General features: G+C 37.6%; 1 protein-coding gene across 2 annotated transcripts in view; it reads left to right on the forward strand.

Moving 5' to 3' along the window:
- The window catches only part of trappc9 (trafficking protein particle complex subunit 9), a 312,616-nt gene that overhangs the window by 175,357 nt on the left and 109,348 nt on the right, over positions 1 to 27,911 (forward strand). For both annotated transcript variants that reach the window (XM_028461358.1, XM_028461359.1), the window contains one exon: positions 23,408 to 23,561. In XM_028461358.1, the coding sequence (XP_028317159.1) occupies positions 23,408 to 23,561 (154 nt within the window). The remainder of the gene's footprint in view (positions 1 to 23,407; positions 23,562 to 27,911) is intronic.

Genomic DNA, 27,911 nt, shown 5'->3' on the forward strand with positions numbered 1-27,911 from the left:
ATAAGGTATTTATAATAAAAATATACTAAATGAGTAAGATAAAACAAAAAAACTAAACAGTAATGCACAAAAAGGTTCCAAAAACACACGACTCCAAAAAACATACAATTCAGAAAAATACACCAAACAACAACAAAAATATGAAAATGACTCAAAATTATAAATATTTATACAAAATGACAACAGAAATGCACGAAACTACAATAAAAAATATACAAAAATACACAAAATGACTCCAGAATCACAATACAATGGCAACAAATTGTTTATACAAATTATCCACAAAAAGACAACAGAAAGATACAAAATACACATAATGACTCCAAAAAACATACATTACAAAAAAAATATAATAATGAGTAAAAATAACACATTTGTCATGCACATGTCCCGTACAAATAAACCAGGGAAATCACACACACTATTTTACTTTGCACCCACAAATATAAATTCAGAGGATTCAGTTTTTCCTCCATGCATTTATGGGGTTTACGAGAAACACTTGGTTATGTGAATGAACGCACACAGTTCTTGTGAACTGAGGATAAGACATCTCTCGCAGTGAATGGATGCTGGTCTAATTGCTTGCGTCTTCTCATGAGTTTTCCCACTACCCATTAAAAACACAAAACAAGCTTTGTTTCTTAAAGGCTGGTTGGTTGCGCTTACAGCGGGGGGTCACGTTCATCCCATTCAGGGGCCACACATACCTCAACTTGATCTGAAGTGGGCAAGAGAGGTAACATTAGATCATTGTAACTTGTATAATAATCCCATTATAACGTGACATTAGGAGGTTATTTTGGTTGGTTATTTTCTGTGTGCAGCTAAGGCAGAGAACGTGCTTTAATCACTCATTGCTTGACACGACTGCAGATTATAACCATTCATAAGTGGTTTAAATGAAATAGAGGCTTAAATGACTGACGATGGGAATGTTGATAAAGTCAATGATAGAAGCGTACAAAATCACTTCTTGTCCAAAAGAGGCTCGAGAGGCTTTTCGTCCTCTTTTGTTTCACTTCATCCTTTTTTCTTGTCTTACAAATATTCTGGTTCCAGCTGGTAAGAGATAATCTGACCAATGAAATCAGACCTTAATGCTCACTGCTCAGCCAATTTTTTTTATCTCGCAATTATACTCTAATTTGATGAAAGAATGAAGTGATTCGGTGTACCATTAGACTTCACTTCTCAGACTCACTCTTTGATCTCTATCACATTACATTGAAATGACTAACCTGAAACAATTTGAAGAGAAAATGAGAAGCATCATCTAAAGATGACAGATTGAAAAGTCATTTCCATAAAGCGATTGCCTTAAGCACTATAATTATGTGGGGGTTGATTGCAAGTCCGTAAAGTGGTTTTTATGGTGGTTTCTTTTGTACAACATTGGTTTGATGCATTTGAACACTATCTAATTATGAGAATTGGAGAGTGGAGCCCCTGAGGCGTCTCTCTCATGCTGTCAGCAGGGGGACTGTGTCCTCCTCTTTGTTTGATCGTACTTCATCAGAACCATCACTGTCTGCCAGGAGATTTCACAACTTGCTTTGTTTTGCATATCATTTTCTAACAAATATTTTACCTTTCTGATCATGTATTTTCGGAATGTATTAAACTTGATATATACAAAAAGCATACCTCCTTTGGATTGGACACAGCTCAATATACTGATTCAGAATGTGCACTCCTCTAAATTTATACACCTTGTGTACACAAACGGTCCATCTCATAATAGTGCAATAAAAATGTACTCCATTAATTTTTTTTTAACTTCCACCGGATCACATTTTTTCAACAACTTCAGACCTATCCATAGTTATAAAATGTATTATTTATTTCAAACCTTATGTTTTTTCATTTCAAAACTTTTTATTATGATAACCTCACTTTTATCCAGCAGGAAAAACACTAAATATGCAGTGTTTCAAAAAAATGAGGGCCAAAGTGAAATATTTGTGATAAAAATATTTCAGTCTTGACATGTCATTAATTGATAGCAGAATTGTATTTAATGCATTATTGTTTTTGACACAAGGACAGTTTTAAAGAAAAAAATACACTCCTTTTTGCAAGTTGTATTTTGCAAGACAAGAATTTCAGGCCTTCACTGAAATTTCCTGAAAATCTAGGCGGTTTGTAGGCGGTCATTACACCTAAAACGTACACTACCGGTCAAATTTTATGAGTAATATTTGCATAATTCTGTAATGTACATTATTTTTTAGTTTTTTTTAACCTATGGCTTTTCAATACTTACCTTTGTACCATTTCAAACTATTTATTGGACTTGCATGACTTGAATTGCAATAAATAACTGGAAATGTTACAGCGTTCTAAAACTTTTGACCAGTAGTGTATTTTCCCTTTATTTTGAAGGTACAGGCTTAGATCTATTAGGTATTAATAAAAAAGAATTATGACATGTCATGATTATAGTATATGAAAAATACGTGGTTACAATGGGAGTCAATGGGGCATATTTGGTCTCTAGGTGCCGGTATGATGCATATCTCCTTTTCTATACACTTCCAATACACAGAACTTTGGAATTAAGCAAATACAAATGTAAAAACAACAGTGGCAAAATTTCATACAGCTAGCCTTTAAAATGACCAGAATATTGAGAGCCAAACAAATAAAAACACCCAAAATGTCACTTTTGGTCACAAAGATGCTCCGAGTGTGCATTCTTTATTTTATATACTAGTACAGTGCCTGTAGGACGTATGTATTGCTATAGAAAAGTGGGAGGTTCAGTAGCTTTTTTCATGGATGACCAATTTAGTTTGTGTTTGAAGGTGGGATGTCTGGGACATTTAGGTTCGTTTTGAAATGTGTAGAGTGATAACTATTATTTGCATATATTTTGACTTTTAGCAAGGACACTGTAGGGAGTTGAACCCCATCTATTCCAATTCCAGTTTGTCATTAATCCACAATTTGTAAAGCATTTCTGAAATTCCTTGCTTCTATAGAGAGATAATTTATTAACGGTATCATTGCAGTCCAAACAAATCAGACATCGCACACCCTTGAATCAAGCAGCAGCCATGCGCATGTTCTGCAAGCGACAGTCACTGTAGAGGTAGAACCAATGTTCCAATGTTCTAAAGGTTGTTCCAATGTTCTAACTGATGACATCATCACTGTAGAGCTAGGACTGATGACATCATCAAGCTGGGACTGATGTCTAACGTTGCACACCCTTGAGCCAAGCAGCAGCCATGTGGAAACTCTCAGGTCAGTCTGATCCTGATCCACAGAGATATTTGAGGAACACACACACACACACACACACACACACACACACACACACACACACACACACACACACACACACCCACACACACACACACACACACACACACACACACACACACACACACACACACACACACACACACACACACACACACACACACACACACACACACACACACACACACACACACAGACAGTGTATAGAGGTATTTTAAAGTGTTTCAATAAACTAGCAGTGCAAAGCCAGAGGCAAAATATTTTGATTATGTTTTACTCAAATACCGTGATAATTAATAATGTATGCATGTAATATCTAACATTTTTTATTTCATTTTCCTCCAAATCATGTTTGTCATTCTGTGGCTATTTTAAGTATCTGTAATAGGATCACATTTTCCTCACATGGAGACCCTACATTTTAAAAGTTGTATGGTGTCTTTTTTATACCAGCGGGAGATTGCTCTTAGACCCCTTCATCAGCACCACAGCTGTGTCTCCCATGGGATTTTGAACAGACCTCTGGGAATTTATGTCCCATTACTGCATCAACCTACAGGCACTAAGTAGTTCCTGCTGCTCTCCACTATTATCTCAGTGGAGCTGACTCTGTAATAGCCAAAGCTGAGAGCAAAGTTAGGCCTCACTGCCTGCTATTCCACTTTTTTCTTTTTACCATGACTTTGCTAGCTGCTAGATTACCATGGAGAGAGGCATAGACATCTCAATGCATATGTTCTTCAAACAAAGCTTGTTGCCAGAGTGACCACCTTTACACGCCGCCACTTGTGTAATAGCACACCACTTAATGTATCTGCTCAGGGCAGTTACAGACTAGTGTATAATGTCTTGAGTCCATCCATGCGTGTGATGTGTATGCCTAAGGAGCACGTTCAAACAGACTTTTTTTTGTAATAGAAATTAAAATAAAGATGAGTGTCTTGTACTAAGATGTATTTGTTCACCTTCGATTTCAGCACATGATGTCACTTTTTTACAGCATCTCTTGTGGATAATTTTTCGTCTCCCCTTTGACCACCTTACACAGTTTTTTCTTAAAATAATGCGTTCAGCCCTGCTGGCTGTATGTGGGTTAGTTAAGGTGCAGGAACATCAAAATTTCATGAACTGAGTACGAAAACTTCCATCTGCCTTAGACCTCATGTCAGTTTTTTTCTAACAGATATTATTTATATTTTAGGCAACCTGGAAATGAATTTATTTCACATTCACGGAATAATAAATGAATTCCCGACTTTTTTTTCTCCTGCCTCTGAATCAACGTATTGTCATTGCCTGTTCTGGTCTTTTTCAGTTGAATTCATGTAAAGTTGCTGTAATCAAGGCCTTTTAGACCTGTCAGACTTACTATTTGGACAATGTCTTACGGCACTATAAAGTTTTTTTTTTATTTTTTTTTTTTTTTTTAAAACTTTCTGATTGTAATCTACAGATGTATGTGGTTTTGCTGACTAAAAAACTTTGTATGAGGGGAGGCTAGAACATTGACAGAGATGGATGGAAGTGAATAAGCAATGGGACAGCAAGAATAATCGCCATGTTGTCTGATTTAACTCCATTCAATTCATTTCAACTTCACTTATATAACACCAAATACAACAGGGCCATCTCAAGGCACTCTTTACAAATAGAGGTACATTTTATTAAAAACAAAAAAGCCCAACATTTCCAGATGAGTAAGCATCAGAAACAATAGAGATGGGTTAGTAAACAGAGCGGAACTGAACAGGATAGAAAAAAGAGAACATCACGGTATCACATGCTGGTTGGACAGTGAACCATTGAGCTTGAACCATTAGCTCCAGCTCCAAAAAGGTAGAGAGGGGAAGAGGAAAAGAAAAAGAAAGCACAGAAGGAATATGTTAAAGCATGTAAACCATGTGGAGTTAGAAAACTACTTAGTGTACAAGAAAAAGCTCCCGAGAAACGTAAATATCCACATTCCTGGAGAGCAAGTTATCGGTTTCAGTCCCCCTTAAGCTTTTTTTCACCGCAACTTTTCAAAATAAGACTTCTAACTAAACCTAACCTAACCCTAACCATAAGTTATGGGTCAATTTCTCACTAGTAATGTCGTAAAAACAATTGTTTCCACGGGTTAACCCTTAGGTACCCTCCCTAACGATCTTTTTTTGGTTTAATATGTTGTTTTGTTTGGTTTGAGGTTTTTTGTAATGCTAGGGTTCGGTTTCAACAGAAATGATTCATTCACATTAAGCAAGCAAACCATATCTGCAAAAAATAAAATCCTTTGTATATGGAAATGGGGTCAAATTTAAGATGGAAATGATGGTGTATGTTAAACCCCTTTTTGCCTGTGAAAGTTTTACTTGCCTTTGTATCAGTAGTCATTATCACCCCCTGAAATAATAATTAAGCAGTTAAAGTTAACATGGGTGGACTTCACAGCAAGGATATGCCTCATCCAATATCTCCTGTGATATTAAGTAAGGTTTTTTCTAAGCTTTACACCGATCTGATCGGCTGATATTTTGCATTTTACGCAATTATTATGAACGACTGTAATGTCTTAATTCGTCGAGCTGATCAATGACATCATTGTTGTGATTGTTTTATTTGACTCATTTACTCTGAAGACGTACCAAACCACCAACGTGTTTGATCTACGTGACACGGCTCTTTAGTATTTCGCTAACATCTGTCGGTCGGAGCGGCGCACTGGGCCTAGTCTGTTTCCATAGTCTACTGGCTCTTAAAGCGGAGTCAGCGTCGGTTGACACGTGTGTGCCTGAGTTAGTTTGGTTCATTCAGCCAGTGCAGCCACGGGGTGAAGGAGAGTCTGATTTAAGAGCTGACAGTGGAGCGAGGCACTTCCTCATACTTACCGGGCGTTTCTGTCTGTTCAGGGGGTTGGTGGACATAGGTGCGTTTGTGTTTGTGCATCCCACCTCCGCTATGCACCTGTGAAGAGGGAAATCACCTACTCTTCCACTCTCTCACAGTCACAAGCATGCGTCTATAGGTATTGAAACATGGTACCGTTTGATTTTACGTATATCAGTTACAGCTGGTAAATAGGAATTTGGTCGGTACCTAAAAAAAGTTCCATATTTGGTACTTGTCCCTCCTCATATGATCGGATCAGTGATCAGGTTTTTATGAAATTCACTGATTGGTGATCAGCCAAAAAAATCCTGATCACGTAAAGCCTAGTTTTTTCACCTTAAAGCTGATATCCGGCCTTTCTGAGAAACACTAAGATGTCCCGCCCTCAATAGCTCCACTTCCTCCCCCTGCCTCTGCAATCTATCAGAAGCCACGCCTCTACTTTTCTGCTTGCGCATCACGGAACATACCAAGGTTGCATTGGATCGCATTGATATAGGTCTATGCGTCCAAAATCATATTTACCTGTTTGCTGTTGTGACGCGCAGCCTTGTTTCTGTGCACACTTGTTTCCATTTGTATAATGGTCTATAGCGGTGGCTCCCAAACAGGGGTACGTGTACCCCTAGTGGTACAGGAGCACATTGCAGGGGGTACTCAAAAATACATACTATATTTACTTGTAATTTATTAAAATAATTATTATTTTATGCTGCAGTGGCCATTTTATCAGTTCTGACAATAGGAGACAATAATTAGCTTCATTTAACAAAGGAGATTTACTTACTATTGAAGTAAAACCACATAAAAGTTGTAGTTTAACTATATTTCACTCATTGTTTTGAATTTGTAGTTAAAGCCTTATGGAACCAATATCTGAGACACATTTAGAAGTTTAGGAGAGCCCTGTGTTCAACAAATGAAAAAGTTTTATATATATATATATATATATATATATATATATATATATATATATATATATATACACTGGTGTGTGTGTGTGTGTGTGTGTGAAGAAAAATGTATATACCGGTGTATGAAAAGGGTTTGACAAAAATGCAAAGGGGGTGCACGGGACAAAAAAGATTGGGAACCTACTTGTCTATAGGACGAAGGAGGAACTTGTATACATTAATGTATATGAATGACCACTGGGAGTAGACTATAGTAAAAGACATTTTTTTGAATTTCAAAAGAATCTTACATAAACACAGATTTCTCAGAAACTCTGGATATCAGCTTTAACCTCAACAGCTGCCAACGCCATGTGTGGTCTATGTCATTATCTACACACATTAGAAACCAGAATTAAAACTAACAGCAGATACTGCTGTGGATATGAACACAATTCTCCTACATTCACTAATATGGATTTCTTATTTTCACTTGTACAAAATATGTTTTATTCTAATGTATTTGTATTTCTTAATCTTTCTTTTTAAACAGATACATTTTAATTTTATTGATTATTGTATTAGTGTATGCAGTAGAAAATCACTAGCAAAAACACACACACACACACACACACACACTGTCATTGTACAGTAACCTCACCATGCATTTTCTAGCAGACTTTAAATAGACATATGCAAATACTCAATGCATAAGGTATATTTTAATATATATTTCATACATATGCAGCTATAGGCTGTAAGCATGCTGGGGGCGCTGCCTTCTGAGCTCACACTCTAGCAAACAAAGAGTTACGTCAAGTCATCCGCAGTCTAAAAATAGACGATTGCTCTCGCCTGCCTCTGCACAGGAGTCCATGAAGCGCCGCCTTTAAGCTCTCGCACGTGAGCTAAAAATAACCACATTTGAGAAACGTGCATGCACACACTAACGCACACATGCACTTGGTAAGCTCTTCCAGCTTTCTCCCAAGTGACATAACACAATCAGGAAAACATGTGGGTTTACATTTACAAAAGTACACACCCGATCACAGCGTGCTCACAGTCCCACACAACAGACGGCACGCTCTATATGTGTGGCTCAGCATCACCTGGGAATTAGCAGAGAAAATAAAACCAACCGCTGTGCAGAGCTTCTTCACTGCTTACTGCGTCACGTGTTAAGCACTTTTTGAAAGCATTCTGCTAATCAATCCTTAAGCACATTGGTGGATATTTTTAATTATGAACCCACTACTCTGACACAAAGAGAGGGATTAATTTATTGGTATCACAGTTTTTATGTCGTCTGATGAAAGCAACCTCCGTACACGTTCATATGATTATAATGTGCTTTTGGTCCGAGCCTGCATGGCATTTAATTAGAAAGCCTTATCACTGTGACTCTTTCATCCTGGCTTTACCATTGAAGATGGTTCAGTCTACACGGCTTTTTGCAGCGATGGCCATAATTATGGTAGCTACATGGGGTCTGAAATCACACCCCCTGAACCTGATAATGTTTAGCAATACTGTGTTTTTACCCACTTTAGGATGTTTTTCAGACCACTGGTGGGTCTGAAAGATGAAGGATAGCTGCAGCTGTCATCTCCACGTCTCAGAATTTCTCTCATGAGTAAAGAAATCGTTTTCAAAGTTTGCTGTTCAAATAAGATAGTTGCTGAAGCTAGTGCCAATATTTACAAATATTTCTGTGTGCGGCACAGTGTTAAGCTTCATTATCTGACAACTCAAAGGTCCTCACTTCAAATCCATTGCTGAGTCTGTGAAGTTTCCCCCTAGTGCTCTGATTTAGTTCCATATTGCAATACCCTAACCTGAATAATTTAGGTAGAACGATGCTCACAGTTCACAGCACGATAGACAATAATTGGCTAATGATTATGATACGATCACTTTGGAAAGGGAAAAAAGACCAAAAAACAATTCAGTTGGAAATAAAACCATGCATTTATTTGACTTTTACTCTGGACATACTGTATTTACTCTGGGTATGACCTTTTCAAATAAAATAAAAACAAACCCTTAATGTCTGGGACCATGTACATTTTAGGACATCCTCAGGTCTCAGAGTGAGATATCAGGTATCATTTATCAGCCCAAACGGACTCATGTCTCAGCAAAACCTCCGTCAGATGAAAGGGCATCGCTTGTCAAACCAAATGCCGTCAAAAGACACGGCCTCAGGCTTCAAAATAAAAGTCATCATACTCGATGGCAGCAGGCCGTAAAACACAACATGGCGTTTCATTTTGAAGAAACCAGAAGTACACATGATGAAGTAAGTTAAAATGCTGTTTAATGTTGTTTTTTGATTAATAAATACATAGTTAAATGAAATGTTGATATGTCTGAACCTTTGAAAATGAATAAATAAAAAAAAGCTTTCAACTCACTCATATCCAAAGCAGCACATATTGATGACGTTGTGTATCTCCGGATAGGAATTTGAAAAAAACTTTGTCGTGGACTGATTTCAAAGAAGGAAAGGAGGTGGACCATTGATACCTTGCTGTAAGGTGAAATTCACGTAGGGCTCCTAATTAGTGGCAATTTTTTTTATCTTTGTGTTTGTCACGGAAACTACTACGTAATAAATCTCTATGCATAAACGGGTGAGTAATCATATTTAATAATGTTTTATTCACCTACCGGTATTGTAAATGTAGTGGATGAACCATTTCCAACTATAAATTCACTTAAGTGCTTAGCGTCACAATAAATCAATGTCAATTATTTTTTTGTGACAGTTAATATTTGAGGATTTTTCAAGTGCGTGCTAGAGTTTAGATTGGGCCCAAAAAATCCAGCCCGACCCGACCCGAGCCATTAACTTAAATTGTAGGCCGGAGCCCGATTTAAACCTTTTATTGAACGTATTGCAGTCGGTAGACTGGTAGCGTGGTGTCTCGTGCAGCGAGAAGGGAGGGAGGGGGGGGCACACACACTCACCGCAGCCCAAAATGTATTGTCATGATGTGACTCGAGCCGTTATCACAGTTTTACAGGCTTTAATGGAGGTCGTAGTAACACGCCAAAAATAAACAATCAAACACACAAAGAACCGTCTTACACCGTCATACACTCACACTACCGTGGGAACAGTATTGTTCACTCTTTTCTCCGCTTACGCCCGCCCTTTCCCCAGCCTCCCAGCCAATCAACACTCAGAACACATGTAAACAAAGACACACATTGGCAGAGAAAGCTGCACGTAGCCATGATGCCTTTATGGCCATGGGAAATCTCAGCATCAGTTAACCACTAAATACACACAAGTGGAACATAACCAGAACATAGAACCCAGTCCGTTACAGTATGGGCGTCCCGTGCGTGGAGCGCAGACCTGACTGAAGCACACAATCATATTTATTCCCTGCGCTCCAGCAGCAAGTGTGGAATGAGCAAAATCAGCAGATAATATTCAGTGAATATGAATGCTGAACAACTAAACGCAACACAACAATATCCTGTCCCACTACTAGCAGAAATCACTTTAGAAATGATACCACAACAATATAGAAGTGTTTTTGTGTTTATTAAAAATAATATTAATGTAATAGAGATTAAAAATTAAATAAAAGTAAAAAATGAAGCCCGGCCCGACAGCTGAGCGGGAAAATGAGGCCCGAGCCTGGCCCAAGAATCTAAACTCACGTTACGTTTGATAATACGCATGCATGTCAGCAAACTTTCACTCTTTTTCTTTAAATAGAATAATTTCCAATAGATGAAGTCAATCTATATGTTCTGTTGAGCTCTATAAATGCTATTCTCATGTTTTATGATTGCTTGCACATGGTAAACCTCACCTTATTCTTAAGGACTTTAGGTGAAATTGGTCCACCTTTTTTACTCAGTCATTCATCTGTCCTCATCTATTCCTGCTTTCATTCTCAGCTTGGAACTAAAGACCAAAGCACTGTGTTATCAGCACAAAGCAGGAGGAAAGAGGGCATCTGGGTGAAATAGACTGGGAATTAGGGTACAAAGATTTTTCATCGTGGCCCCAGCTCAGTGCACAGGTTATTGAAAGCTTTGTAATAGGCTAGATTAGACCGATAGAGCGTAATCCATGAAAGACTCCACAACCGAATCAATAGAAAATATAACAGGTTGGAGGGGGAGGGGGGGTCTAAATGCGAGTGGGAGAGCTTGGCCTTTAAATGGTCTCCCACCTCAGTAAAATGCCCTGTTTAAGGGCATTCAGAGTTAAGTAGTCGCCTTGCTTTAACATCAATATACTGTGCTAATCGTCAAAACTTAGCCTTTTATTTGAAAAATACTGAATACAAATTAACACACAGTTTAAATACCTGTTTCAGAATTAAAGTAATCACTTACTGCAGTATTCTCTTGTTGGAGGTTTACCATTTACTCTATCTGTTTTACACTTAATTATTGGATTGTATATTACATTATTATAATACATGTTGAAACTTTATCTGGAGGACATCTTGCAGACAATAGGTTTTTACGTGTTGTCTGATTAAGCAAAATATAGAATATTGTGCCAAGAAAACATTTAAAGCCAATTACTCTCTTAAAACCCAGCCACTTTTCTACAAAAATCACATAACAAATAATGTTTTTCTAAGCTTCTACATGACCTCCATTACTATTTTTTTCAGATTGAAGTAGGACCCTTAGTGTTTACAGATGGTGTGGAATTTTGTCACAATAAATCCTTTTTGAAATACAGAAATCTGTAGTCCGCCCAAAAAAAAAGTAGATGTTTACATCAAATATAAAGCTAATAATCTTTATCGAAGGCTGCAAAAGCAGAAATAATTTAACTAATATGCAGCAAGTTTGGGGATAATAATAAACATTAGGAAAAAGATGCATGTTTTTGTCCAAAAAAGTTCAGGTGATAGCCCACTTGGCCACAATTGTGCAGAAGTTTTCCACAACTTTTGGAAACAAGTTTATAACTGTAATATGTCAGTCTAATTGATTCCAATCATTAGTCTTATGTTTGGTGTTGCAATTTGGCTTGAAATAAACACATTAATTTTTATTCATGTATTTGCCATGCCATGCACAATGCTGTTCCTGGTTCCACTCTTTGGTGCCGTTACGCATGTGTGTTATTGAGCAATGCTTTCACCGATCATGATGAATGACACAGCGTTGCAAAGCTGAGAGCCTGTAGAAATTGGTGATTTCAAACACTAAGGGTTGGGCTTTAGCCCTGGTCAATCAGAGCTCGGTAAAAGAGGGGGCGCCCATTTTACGCACAAGCACTATGCGCCTCATTGGACTGATTTGTTGACTAAGAAGTGCTCAGATGTGTGTAATAGCTGTATCTATCTGACTATAGGATTTGGATTTATTGAAATATGGAGTTTTATGCACATTGGAGCAACTTTTGTTAAGAAACGACAAAGGTGCGACACCATTTGTCATCACTGCTGACTTTTTACGCGGTGTATTTTCTGAGATTGTGGCGGTGTTTTGGTTTGTAACATACCCGACCTGTATATCAGTGAATTCAGCTTGGCCTGTAGTTTTACAAAGGCTTTTGTTATAGAGGTCTGTGTTTATTTTGTGATACAATTTGCAGAGTTGTCGATTTTTCCCTCTTAGAACATAGTGGGCTGGTGTGTTTGCTGTGGTCTTTTGTTCTGAATGTGGGTTGGCTACAGTTGTAGCTGAGTATTTTTAGGAATACAGAGAGGTTTAGAATGTGTGATTTAATTCATTCTTTACAACATGTAGACCTGTGACAGTCACTGAAGCTGGAGCAGCCCCCACCAGCGGGTTCATTGGGTTTGAAGTGGTTAATGCATGAAAAAGCACAAATGGTTACAGAATAAATTCTAGATTAAAATTTTCCATCTTCTCCAAGAATACAGATTGACTGTAAAAGAATTAGGCCTACTTTTCTTTAAAAGGTGGGTGGGATCACGTAAAAATCAGCTTTTCAAGCTTTATATCATGTTAGTGTGTCATTCCCTCCTGAAAAACATGCTGTACATCCACTGTTTCTCAGATTAATTCACATATTTTTGAGTAATCTTTAAATTTCCTGCCAGGAGCCTGTGTGCGCGTGGGGGTGTGTGCGTGCCGCCTGCATGCAGAGCCTGTGACAGGGGAGAGATCACTTCTCCTCCGGCTGTACGTTAGCATTCCACACTTTGATAACCATTCTAATGTATTGTAGCAATGTAAAAATGTAGAAAGTAGCCAAATACAGTGCAAGTAAACGACATCCATGAGTGTTGAGATGACACACTGAAGGGGGAGTGTTCATGGGCGTGTCAGACAGGCAAGGAGAAGACAGAAATTGTATCTGAAGTTTTTTTTTTTTTTTTTAATATTTGCTACATTTTCCAAACTGTTTTGGGTATCATAGTTAGAGTATGCTATAGAATTGTACTATGTGCCTGAAAAAAACATGATACCCCCCTTAAATGCTGCAATAATAAATGTTTGGCCTTCCTTCCTTTGCCCCTACCATTTAAAGTCTGCATTTTAACATGACCGTCTGCTTGTGAGTAATTGTACGTCCAAACTAAAATAAATGTCCCCCACCTCACCAGACTTGTGTCCTTCCCTCTGGATGTCTGGTCGGATTTATTTTTAGACACAGTGTAATGTGTTCTTTTGAAGATGACTGAAAGAAACACAGAGCTCATTTGAAGATGGGACTTCAGTCGGTGACACGAGCCCGGTGGCGGCAATGTTCAAAGGCAGATGTGTTTAAGTGTTGTAGAGCAGGAGCTTTTGTTTTGAAGCCTTAATAGTTATTTAATTTGTGTTGGGCTTTGTTGAAATCTTTCTGAAGTGATAACTATATTGCCTTTCCTTGTCCTCCTCACTTTGATATCCCTTTGTGTGTGTGTGTGCGTGTGTTTAATTACTCACCAGTCCATTTAGGATTTATGATGCTGTTACAGTGTGTTGTGCTGTTAGGCAGATGGGTTTGGATTATTTTCATTCCTAAATGAATAAAATCATCATTTAGAAACTACATTGTATATAGACTTAGGTTGTCTTTGAATAGTAAAATTGGTTTGTTCATCCGAAACATTTAAGTGCGATAAATATGCAAAATAATCAGGAATTGGGAAGGGGCCGATTACTTTTTCATGGCACTGTATTAATGATCTGCCACATGTTGCTGATCAAATACGATCCAAAAAGCCAATCAAATGTGAGGCATAGCACAACGTATGCCTTGTGCTAACTGAGGAACAATGAACAGTTGGGATGTAACGATTAATTGTAAGGCAGTTCAAAATCGATTCATAGGTATCACGGTTCACATTGATGCTCTGAAAATTGAATCGCAGTACTTTTTTAAACAGCAGAGGGCGCTATATATCCTTCTCGTAAGTGGCGGGCGGAATCTGCTACTACTTTTTTTCTGGCCGTCTTCTACTCTTAAACATGTTCATAAATGATTCTTTACCCCTTTAGCACCGAAAAAATATCTGTAATAATACGTGAATGTCTGTAAAAGTCACGTTTTTCTATTAGCTCTGTCTGCTAGCATAGCTTCTCTTCTTCACTGCAAGGATATCTGCATGCCAACCGACCACTGGGTTACCAGCGCCCTCTGCTGGTCCAAACAAATATCTGACGTAAATACAATGCAGACTGTTTTTTTTTTTTTAAGTCCAATTGTTAAAGCACAAAATACATTTTCAGTTGCACTTTTAAAAAGAAAAGGAACTATTATGTAGTTTTGCATTGTTTACTATAGAACCAGAATTTAAATTAATAGGCTTCTTCTTCAATTGTATTATTCCTTTATTCAAGATTTATTTTTAGTTAAATTGCATTGTTTTGAATAGTTTATCAAGGGAATCTTTTGACAATTAAATATAAAAAGAAAATAGTACAGTATTTTTTCCCCCCAAAAAATAAAGGAATATTTGTCTACATTCCCATTTTGTAAAATAAATCGTGAGAGAATCCAGTATCGTGAATCGAATCGTATTGGGAGTTGAGTGAATCGTTACATCCCTAAGGAACAGTTATAAAAGGCACACCTAATAATCGCTCACAACAGACTTGAGTGCAACAAGACTAGGGAAGGGTGCCTTTCACATTTGAGTCTATATGTTGGTGGTACCTGGGGATTAGTACTCAAAGTCACCAATTGTTGGTATGTGTGCGTTTGTGTGGTAATAACTGTAAAATTGTTTAACAATATATATATATGTATTTTTTTTTCAATTAAAATGTTTCTATCCATCTATAAACTAAAAAACATCCAACTGTTTTTACTGTAACATTGCATTTGTTTCACTAATTATTTCAACATGAAAACCCGTAACTACAGCCACACAGTGTTTTTTCTAAATAATGCACAAATTAAAACACAGCTCTGTGACTCTCATCTGCCCTCTGTCAGGAAAAGGATCTCCTTGAATTTAATTTATATTTGAATTTATTGACTATTTAAAAGGGACAATGCACATTAATAAGCAGACATGCTGTAGATGAGCCAGAATTAGCCAAAAGAGGCTATTTTTCATCTGGTGTCCCCGGCCAGGTTTTAAAAGGCAACGTAGAATGTACAAGGTGTTCAATACTAAGAGAGTACAACATGACAAAAGAGAACAAGTATGACAAATAACAATAATTACTGCTAAAACAAAGCACCAAGCCTGGACTAAAACTCTCAGAATTTCCACGTAGTATATTACAATAGGAACACAGTTCAAAGAAAATAGTTCATCCATAATTAACACAAGAGAAATGTACGCAATGATAGGATAGAACGATAGACCATTCAAGTGTCCCAGACTAGTTGAGCTGCGGGCCATTGATCAATTCATCCGAGTTAACATTTCAAAGTACAAGGAATCAGGTGATAATGATTAACCCTCACTTGCATGGTTATTGTCACTGTTGCTGCATCGCCAAATGTTAAAGGGGACATATCATGGTTTTAAATCCTTCCTTTTTACATATAAATCATACAGTTGTGGTCTCTATAAAGCGGGACTGCGATGCTTGGGTCTGAATTCCTCATTATTATAGCTCCACAGACCCCTTTTCTACCCCTTTTCTGATGTGCTTCTGAGAGCAACTCGTTTTGGTGCGGTCTCTTTAAATGCAAATGAGACACTCCATACCCCGCCCCCTCTTTAGGTGACACTCGGTTCAACTCCACCCTGCTCAGCCATTTTTGTAGTTTGATAGAGATACGGCTATGTAGCGGCGCATAAACTTTTTATTCAGAGGTTATTTACAAAATGTCAACAACAGAAGACTTGTCCATCCAGCCTTACATGTTCCAGCCAGAGTCTGACCCAGCGGAGCGAGATGAAAATGAAGATGATGAACCTGCAGAACCCTAACAAGTGAGCTAACACAACCACCGAGCTAACGCTAGCGCCAAGCTAACGTCACGAAATGCATTTTAATACAGTCTTTTCAAAGACAAAAACGGCAAAATGAAATGACTAATGAAAACTTTAGACTTAAATTAAATCACGTAGGCCATATCATCAAGGATCTAAAACGAGCACACAGCGCTAACATATGCAGTCTGAAGACGGTGCAACTGCTTTTAGTGTTATTTACAGCTTACCGAAGTGCTCTGTTCGTTGTCTTCAAAGATAGAAGGAATTGAACCCTCAATCAGACAAAGTCTTTTGGAAAATCCTTCTTTATACTGGCGAAGCGGTCATCCTTGAAGTGCTTCGAGCACACAAAAATGACCTTACCCACAGATGTGGGTACATTTCTGTGAAAGATAAAACTCAACCAGCCACTTTGAAAAGGTTCTGATGCTGAGAGATGTAATGAAGCGTGTGGGTTACTACATCCAACAACCGAACATTTTGACTTATCCTCTCGTAACTTCGGCATCCTTGAGCTTGGACTACAAAATAAAAGCGAGAAATAAAAATGGCGGATTGCTTGAAGTGTTGGACCTGGAGTTGTACTAATTTGGTAGTTCCGCTGCAAATACTGTGATGTAATAGTTCAAAAAACGTAATAGAGAATAGAAAAATTGAAACAGATTGAAAAATATGAGCAAAACAGAATATAAAGATATCTACGGAGCACCTGAAGAGACTAATTTGATTTTTTCTGTACTTCTAAGCACTCTAAATATACAACAGAATGCATTTAAGGGCTAAAAAAGTGGATTTAGCATGATATGTCCCCTTTAAGTCTATTTCTTCTCCCGTGTCTCTGGCTGCAGACGATGAATCTGATTTTTTTTTTCCTGGTGTTTCCTCAGGTTTGAAGTATTCTTGCCATTGGTCTTTCACTTCACGTGACAAATATTGCAGCAAGCATAACCTGCGTCACATTTTACAAATCAGAGCTCAACTTTTGAGCGTTTTCTATCAGCTGTACATGTCAAACCTGTAGCTCCTGTGCTTGCAATGCTGTGTTCATGCTGGCATGAAAAATCACCTACTCTCACTCTCTCACGGTCACAAAGATGCATTGAGGTATCGAAACATGGTACAGTTATATTTGACTTGAATCGGTACCTGGTAGTATCAACTAAATTTGGTGTGTACCTATAAAACTACTGAATTTGATACCTGTCCCTTTACAAGTAAGTGGCTGAACTGTTGTGTTGAGGCTTAAGATTATAGAAATGTGTTCAGAATGAACGACTGCCTTCACAGGCTGTCTGTAGAAATGGGGATTTGGTTTGGTGGCAGTTGTTAGTGGCACATCTACCTATAAAAGCAAGGGACGTCTGTGTGGATGTGTGCATGCGTGCGTGTGTGTGTGTTTAGCAAATATATCCCAGACGCAGTGCAAGTTCGACCTGAAACTTGGTCAATGGGTTCCAAATACCCCAAGTGTGTGTATCTGTTATTTTGGAGTAATTTGGTAATTTCAAAATGTTTATTTTAATTTTATTTCACTTCTGGACGGCCCCCGAAATGAAACCTATTCAACTTTTGACCTCAGGGTGTGAGGGGGCGCTAGTGCACCATCTATATCTATTTCACTGCATAGCTCCTCACACGAGCAAGAGTCACGTGTGCAGCCAGAGCCAATTGCTGCGCACACAGCCAAGCAGACACGGATTGTAAACACGAGTGAGAGAGAAGAAGATAGTTTTATACCGGAGAGGAGCGTCTGAGCAGCAGTGCTTGCACTGATAAACTAGCAAAGTTCTTAAGTCTCACTTATTGGGCCTGATGTTAGTCACTGATGTTCGTGTGTGTGAGCCACGGCAGACTCCACTTCCTCCTGTGCCATGCTATCGTTAGCGTCTCAAATACGGGAGCTCTCTGAATAGATCATTTGAAACCGTCAGCCACTGGTGAGTCTTCTGCAGACACGTTTCCCATTGTTTAAACCATATAACTGTTGTTCAATAACGCGCTGTTTCACTAGAGTCGGTTTTGACCTCAACCCGTTCAATACTCCATCTGGAAAACTGCAGATTCTGTGTCATGCTGTGCATGGAAGCTAAGCTCTGACCACTCGGTTCGAAGGTAAAAAATGATTTTTTGTTTTTTTAAAAAAAGGTAGCCAGAATTGTAGATAATACTTTAATTTACTTACTCACTCATGTAGTTTGGAGCTTTACATTTTGTTTTGCGCAGTTTTGTTACTTTTCTGATTGGCGCTACAATCACTATGGAGTGTGGTTATAAGCGTCTCAAACATTTCACGGAACACACACAGTATTTATTTAAATATACTAAATGAGTAAAAAAAACACAAAAAATGCAGAAAAAGACAACTGAAAGAATAAAAAATACATGTGACTCCAAAAAACATACATTACACAAAAATACAACAAAAATATGAAAATGACTCAAATACACAAAACTAAATATTTATACAAAAAATACACAAAAAGACAACAGAAAGATACACAAATACACATATTGACTCCAAAAAACATACATTACAGAAAAATACACCAAACAAAAATATATAAAAGTGAGTTAAAAAAAAAAAAAACAACAAACACATTTATCATGTTCATGTCGCATAGAATTAAACCGGGGAAATCGCACACACTGTTTTATTTTGCACCTGCAAATAAACCCCTTTATAACACTACAGAGCACAGAGTATGTACACCTCTTTGTACATCCAACCTTCAAACACATACTTATTTGGCCATAATTAACTCTACTTAAGCTCCCACATGAATGCGTACTTCCGACGGGTACTGTATCTATTTCACTGCACAGCTCTCTTACGGTGCGTGCCAGCTGAGTTTGGCCCTGATATTGCTCCTGTGGACTTCTCTTTTGAGCAAAAATATTTTTTTACTGTTCGTTATTTCGTGATGTCGTTTCAAAACGTTAGTTTGACCGTACGCTATTTAGACCGGACGGACCTCACCCGGAAGTGATTGACGGCAGTGGCTGCTGTGTTGAAAGCTACAAATTTCTCTGCAGCGTGTGTGAGAGAGAAAAAACATATATTACAGAAAAATACAGCAAACGACAACAAAAATATGAAAATGACTCAAAATACACTAAACTAAATACCTACACAAAAATACACTAAAATGACAACAGAAATGCACAAAACTACACCAAAAAAAAACTAAAATACACAAAATTACTCCAGAATCACACTACAATGGCAACAAAAAACAATAATTCTACAAAAAATTCACAAAAAGACAACAGAAAGATAAAAAAAATACACATAATGATGACTTAAAAAAACATACATTACAGAAAAATATGACAAAAATATGAAAATGGCTCATAATACACAAAACTAAATATTTATACTAAAAGTACATAAAACTAAATATTTACACAAAAAATACACAAAATGATTCCAGAATCACACTACAATGGCAACAAAACAATAATTATACAAAAAATGCACAAAAACACAACAGAAAGATACAAAAATACACATGACTCAAAAACATACATTACAAAAAAAATATAAATAAAAAAAACAGCAAACATTTATGCACAAAAACACAACAGAAAGATACATAAATACACATGACTCCAAAAAACATATGTTACAGGAAAATACACCAAACAAAAAAATATAAAAGTGATGATGAAGTCATGCACATGTCCCATAGAATTAAACCAGGAAAATTGGACCCGCAAATATACCCCTTATGCTCCCACATGAATGCATACTTCCGACGGGCACTGTACTAGTAATGAGAGTACAAAGAAACTCCTTAGGTGTCCTTATTACTGTGTATCAAGAAGCATTAACCTCTCCTGCTTGTATATCGTATAGACGTGCGTTTAGGCTGGAAAATTTACATGTGCAAATGTATTTATTTCCATATTGTCCATGTGGATAATCATTCGCCAACTTCTTCAGTCGTAAAATTCCCCTCATTGCCTCCTAAACTTCTTTTAAGTTGAGAATTTTTGGAATATCTTGGAACCAGTTCCTTGTAGATCTGTTTTTATTTAACCTTTATTTAACCAGGATGTCCAGTTGAGATTAACAATCTTTAACACGACAGTAAATAAATTAAATGTAGACAGTTTTAATAAAAGCATTTACAAGATGTGGAGTTCTCCTCAAGTCCTTTCAGTTTGGGTTTAAAGATGTTCAATGTAATTAACTTGATCAGTTTCTAGTCATTTTGGAGCATGTATTACATGAGTGAGGAACAGAGTGTACAACAAGCACATTGAAACCTAAATTCATCATGCTGAAAATACCTGTGTTTAAGGTTCAATATTAAAAAGAAAGCTTATTTCAGAAGAAGCTAAATAACAGTTGGCTAAAACCCTTTTCCATGATGGCTCACTGTCGAGTTCTGATACTTTACTGTATCTAATGTATCCATTGGGTCTTTATACTGTGTAGCTTTGGCCTTTGGGAGAGTTCCAGAACTTGGGGGCTCTCGCTATCTTGTTGTAGCTGTCATTCTTTTCATTTTCAAGATGTTCCTGGCTGATTTATTTTTTCCTCTTTTTTAAAATTGTTGGAAATTCTGATAAACACTTGTTTCCCCTCAGCTGTCACCTTTATTTTTGGCTGAAGGTACATTCACACAAACTAACTAACAAGCTGTCCAGTCTTTATTTTTTGACATATACAGTATGTTACTTGATGAATGCCCATTGCATAATAAAAGATAAACAGATTTTTTAATTATTAGCTCTGCTTTTCAAAACTAAAGCTCTCATTAAAACTACCCGAAACTATTATTTCTGATGAAATGTTGCTCGCTCTTTTGAGGCCTAAGAACTTAACCCCCTTACAAATAATAATAACTATTTAAACTTGAGATTAGCAACACCATATCATCCGCATCTGTTTCAGAAGATGTAGAACAGGGGTTTTCAAAGTGTTGGATAGTGGGCCTCCCCTAAAGGCAGGCATACACTGTGCCATTTTCAGCTTGTGCTTCTATTTTTTGGGATCGTTTGAGTCTCTGCTAGATCGTGTGTCGTGAATCATGTAGTAGGCATGGGGTCACGAGAAGCAATGAACACCTCACGACCAGCTCCCGACCAGCAATCGTATGGTCGTAAGGAAATCAACTTGGTCGCTCCTAACCCTAACACTGTTGATGCAGTGCCACGGACCGGCTTACCTTAAACTCTCACACTGCGCATGCGCGAACACCGTAGAACCGCTGTAAAATTGGTGGACTTTACTGCCCATGTGTCCAGCCAGTTCCTGGTTCATTACATTGCTGTCTTTTCTTCTCTCCTCTTTTTTCAAGTCTCTTTTCACTTTCTTCGTCTGTTTTAATGGCGACTCCTCAGAGTTCTTCTTCTTCTTCTAATTTGTATGTCGCATTTCCGGAAACAAGACCCCGATGTGTCGTGTATGAATGTACAGTGTGAGCAGTCAGATCGTGTCAGAGTGTCGGCCCGTATAGTGTGAGAACATGAATCAGGAGCTGCGCACATTCGGGCTCTGCACATGAGTCGCACAGTTTGAGCTGGTGCTTACAATGATTCAAAAAATCACACAGTGTATCCCAGCCTTAAGAGAACAAAAAAGCAGGATTTCCCCCCCCCCCCCCCAATTATTATTACAGGCTCAAAAACAGGTTTCAACAATAAATGTCATACCCATTTTTCATTTTTTTTTTATAACATCTTTTGTATGTTCTTAAACATATTTTTAAAACATTTTAAACAACTTTATCTGAGAATGTGCTCACAAATGTTTTTTTTTTAAAAACAATCTTTGTGTATGTTTTTAACATCTTTTCAAAACACATTTTAACACCTTTGTGTGTTTGTAAACACATTTTGAATACATTTAAACACATGTTCACTCATCTCACATTAACGCTTGCATAGTGGGCTGAAACACTGAAAATAACTGAATTCCTCAAATCAAATAATGAATAATGAACAGATCAACGTCAGTTGGACACTTTTATCGTACCTGCGCACCATGGGCAGCGCTGCTTTTCATATCATTCTCAGCATTGTGCGTAAATCCTTAACATAATAATTAACCGATTTTGCCATTTTATTTTGCCCACCTCTATTTTAGTGGGAATAAAGACTCTGTGTCTTTGATGCGCACAGGCAGTTGATGCGGGAATGCACTGTAGTGAGGAATAAACGCAGATCATCCTCTGCCCGTAGCCGTGACTTTTAATCATTGTCAATGTGGAAAATCCACACTCACACAGGTAAGTGGAGGTGAAGAGGATGAACACTTTTACAGCCTTTTTGGTAAGGTGAGGGAACTCTGTGAACTTCTTCCAGTATACTTTTTCCCACGCCATGGCTCCCTTGAAGCCCTCTGGTTCCCCCCTGGGGAGGCGGACCTCACACTTTGAAAACCGCTGATGTAGAAGGTAGCGAGAGCTTTTGATTTCGGGCTCTGATGATTTTATCAGCTCCTTACTTTACTGAGGCATTTGCAGTCAAACAAAAATCAAGATACCATTGACATTTTAATATTTGAATGGAAGGTTTAAATACACTTGAATACGCTTTCATATACACTTTAAGATTTGTGTATTTCATTGTCCTTTTTTCACTGAATGCTCTCAATAGTTTGCACAAATGACTCACATCAGACTCTTCTCTGAATTTGAAGTGTTAAACTGTTTAATAGAGAATGATATAAGCCTTGACCAATAGCAAAGACGCCAAACACACTTCCTACATTCTTTCTTTGACCCTCAGTGAAATCAACTTCCAAAGAGAGAGTCTATTTTCTGCCAATCCCTGTTTACTACAAGATATTCTAATTTAGTGGCAGCAAGGATTTCATTCTTTCATTACTTATTTCTAAAGCGAAAATAAATTAATTTAGATCTAAGTTTATGACCGTTCATCAAAGTATGTTCCCTTGGATTTATATCTTTCAGTGATGTTTATGTAACTGCTACTCATCGAGTCACGATGCCATTGGAACCTTTGGTTGGTCACTAATTATGTAAGCTGAACCATATGCCTCTAACCTTCCCTCTTATGTTGCAGGATGGCCATCCAGGTTGACAAGTTTGACTTTGAGAGTCTCCCACAGCCGGATCACGAGACTGTTCACTTCAGCAACCCCAAACAGCTGGAAGAAGAGCGCCTCCATGCCCAAGGCGGCCAGATCAACAGCAAGCTAGGCATCTGTTGGCGCATCATATCCTTTTAATGTCTACAATTAGATAATGAGCAGAAATACATAAACATGTTTTTTATTGTCATTTAGTTACAGGTAATAAAGCACCAGGTAATTTTCCCAGGGCAAAGAGTCAGTGTTAATCACCTAAATGTTGATATGGATCGGGTCAGTGGCAGAGCACATCTGGACCCATCAGCTGGCAGCCTTCTGGACTGTCGGAACTTGTTTGTTTGTACTAACAGATGGGAAAGTACATGTGCACCAGTTGGAAGTTGACTTAACTCTGAAGCAATGTCGGTGTGTCAGTCTGTTGGGCATCAGGTTTTCTCCAGGACCACTTTTTGCACTAGCATGATGGTGTATTTTAGGGTGTTCTTTGAAATACAGCCCTTAAGAAGACAACTTTTCATATTTAATACTTTGACACCCCCATTTAAAATAATTGAACATTAACCACAGCTAACCTGCCTGTAAAGTTTCTCAAACTAAGAGGTCATTATAAGTTTGTTCGCTTAGTTGAAGCAACTGGACATGAAGTTTTACCTCCGAACCAAGAGGCTTTTCCAGTTAACATTACTAATCCCAATGGAAGATTTTTGATAAAGTAACACATTTTCCATCATCATTAGGTTTAGGAGTTGTTTGGTTTGATTTCTGTGAAGTCTTGTGAGACTTGTTTAATCTTTAGAAAAATATAAGGAATAAAATGTCTGCGGTTAAAAACATATTGGGCTTATCAACACAAATATCAAACAATTACTTGGCAGTAGTTATTAATTCTGCAATGATCTTCTGTCAACATTGAAAATATAGACTAAAGAGATTATTCTGACCCACTAGTAACATTCAACATTACTATGCATGCATTAAATCAAACTGAGACAATTCAACTGAAATCCAAAACCTATTTTTTTACATAATATAGCATGGGAACATGCAAAGGAGAAAATGTTGAACCAAAGACATCAAGAATTAGCAGTAGACATGTTTGAAGGTTCGTATTATTAAAGCTGATATCCAGAGTTTCTGAGAGGATGTCTCGATGTCCCGCCCTAAACAGCTCCACTTCCTCCCACTGCCTCTGCAATCTACCAGAAGCCACACCTCTACTTTTCTGCATGCGCACCGCGGAACATAACAAGGTTGCATTGATATAGGTTTATGGGTCAGGTAAGAGCCAAAATCATATTTACCTGTTTGCTGTTGTGACGCATGGCCTTGTTTCCCTGCACAGTTCAGCATTCACTTTGATTGACAGACTCAAAAACAGGAAGTCGAAGCCTCTTGGCTGGGCGCACTCGGCGATTTTTTGCATTTGTATAAGGGTTTATAGGACAAAGGAGGGACTTATATACATTAATGTTTATGAATGACTACCGGCAGTAGACCATAGTAAAAGACTTGTTAGGTATTTTTTTCGCATTTCAAAAGAATCATGAATAAACATATATTTCTCAAAAACTCCGAATATCAGCTTTAAAGGTACAGTATGCAACTTTTATAAAAGTGACTTTTTGTCATATTTGCTAAAGCTGTCACTATGTAAGGACAGTAGGGATGTAACGATTAATCGTAAGGCAGTTAAAAATTGATTCATAGGTATCACGATTGACATCAATACTTTGAAGATTGAATCGCAGTACTTTTTTTTAAACAGCAGAGGGCGCTATATATTTATCCCTTCTTTTGTTCAGCAGTGTACCGGCGGGCGAAATCTGCTACTATTTTCTTTCTGGCTACCTTCTACTCTTACATGTTAATGTTACATGTTAATAAATGATTCCTTACCCCTTTAGCACCGAAAGAATATGCGTAATATTACGTGAATATCTGTAAAAGTCACGTTTTTCTATTAGCTCTGTCTGCTAGCATAGCATCTCTTCTTCACTGCTAGATTAGCTGCATGCCAACCGACCACTGGATTACCAGCGCCCTCTGTTGGTCCAAACGAATATTTGACGTAAATCAGTGCAATGACTTTTTTTTTTTTAAAGTCCAGTTGTTAAAGCACAAAATACATTTTCAGTTGCACTTTTAAAAAGAAAAATAACTATTTTGCAGTTTTGCATTGTTTACTATGGAACCAGAATTTAAATTAATAAGCTTCTTCTTCATTTGTATTATTCCTTTATTTATTTCATTCAAGATTTATTTTTAGTTAAATTGCATTGTTTTGAATAGTTTATCAAAGGATTCTTTTGACAATGAAAATTAAAAGGAAAATAATACAGTATTTTCTAAAGGAATATTTTTCAGTCGTCATTTGACTAGAACTCTGTAGTGCATGTGTTCATGTGCGTGCAGCAGCCTCCGTGTGGGCTGCTGTACGTAACATTGTGTCGTTGTCCCTGCTGCTGAGGTGTGTGCACATAGAGAGAGAGAAGCGCTTCAGCAATATGCTTTTAACAAAGCATGTTATATTACTGTGATGTTGCTGTCTGGCTAAAGTTAGCTTGTTAGGTCCTTTGAGGGAGGGGCTTTGGAAAGTTTGGAGGCAAGGCAAGAGAGCAGCGGGGAGGGGGGGAAAGGGATCTGAGAGTTGCGGACTGCACCTTTAAGGGAGTATTAACAATAAATATATATGCCCTCTTTAAGTGGTCCATGGCCAAAAGTCTAGATAAAGGTTGTATAAACCCTGGTTTAGAGTTAATATGACCTTGACACTATTTGTTGTGCTCATCCTCATAGGATGAGCTGTAGTAAAAGTTCAAAACATCCACCTCTAAGGACTGCTTGAACTCAACATTAATCGACATAAAAAAAGAGTTTCATGTCAGAAATCTCATTGATTCCTTGTAAAGTGGTGCACTTACCTAAATCCCACTTTTGTTGTGTTTTTGTTCCATTGCTTTCCAGGTTTAAATTATAATTTGATAAGTGGCTTTATACCACCGGTGGTCATCATTTGAGATCAGACCATATGAGTATTTGTTGATCTGCCACTGGTTCCTACAGTCCATCCACTCGTTTTATATCCATTGTGGATATCTTTCATGGTTTTTTTCTCTGCCTCTGTGATCATATAGTCAGACTTATGCCAGGTATAAAAGTCAGTGTATTAAAACCAACATTCATCATCTGCTGATGGAGTAACTGCTACCTCTAACACCTGCACTCCCACTAACCTGCTCAGTTCCACTCACTCACTGCAGTGATTATTGCACAGCCTGAAAGAGCATCATCTAAAAAGCTGCAGGATTCTTTTGCGTCTTGAATGAGTCCATCACTCATTAGTTGGCAGGAGCCGGTGAACGTATTTAGAGATTAGCACTGACTGTCAGATTGACAGTGTTCATGGTATGCAATTACTGAAGCATCTGAGCTGCTTGTAGTAAAAATTTCTACGTATATTTTTTTTCTTTTTCTTCCTGTATAAAAGACGTAAACGCATCTGGCATAATTTGCCTTGTTCTAAACTCCAGCTACTCAGAATAAAGGCAGGACGAAGGAATTAATGAGACATATTTCACATTTTTATTTGATGATATTGATCCAATAGAATGAGAGCAGATACTTTTCCTGAATCAGTGTTCAACCTTATGTCATTGATCACTTTGATCAGAGCAGTTTCTGTGCTGTGATGAGAACGAAAACCTGACTGAAATGTATCAAATATTTTGTTGAATGTTAAGAATTGACTCAGTTGGTTGAAGACCATCTTCTCAATGATCTTGGCTATGAATGGAAGGTTGCTGATTGGTCTATAGTTAGCCAGTATAGAGGCATCCAGTGTTCTCTTTTTTAACAGAGGTTTCACAGCAGCTACTTTCAGGGATTTTGGTACGGTGCCTGATTGGAATGAGCAGTTAATTATCTGACACAAATCAGTCACAATTGATTTTACAACAGTTTTAAAGAAGTTTGAGGGTTTTGTGTCAATGCAACACATTGATGGATTTATATGGGCTGAGATTTGTGCCACTAGAAACTGAATTTGAATAGTTGGTATTGCATCTGAAAGTAACAACTTGAAATTTAATTTACTGTTTTGAAACTGAATTCGTAACTTGAAATTGTATTTTTCCTGTGGAAAAAAAATCATCTTAGTACAATCCAAAAATTCAATATATGTCTGCTTCTCAAATTCAGATTCACTTATACAATTTCAAGTTACTAATTCAGTTTCAAAACAGTACATTCAATTTCAAGTTGTTACTTTCAAATTCAAAACCAACTATTAAAATTCAGTTTCTCGTGGCACAAATCTCAGCCCATAGATTTAGCTGCTGAACAGTTTCCTCTGTTGTTTTTGGATTTACTATAACAAACAGTGACATTGTAGTTGACTCTTTCCTCAGCGGTCCAAGCTTTTTGTATTTTTGCTGTTTAGCACTGATGTTTGACCTTATTGTTTGTATTGTTTTCATC

Source organism: Gouania willdenowi, chromosome 11 (genome assembly GCF_900634775.1).
Source record: "Gouania willdenowi chromosome 11, fGouWil2.1, whole genome shotgun sequence".
NCBI lineage: Eukaryota > Metazoa > Chordata > Actinopteri > Blenniiformes > Gobiesocidae > Gouania > Gouania willdenowi.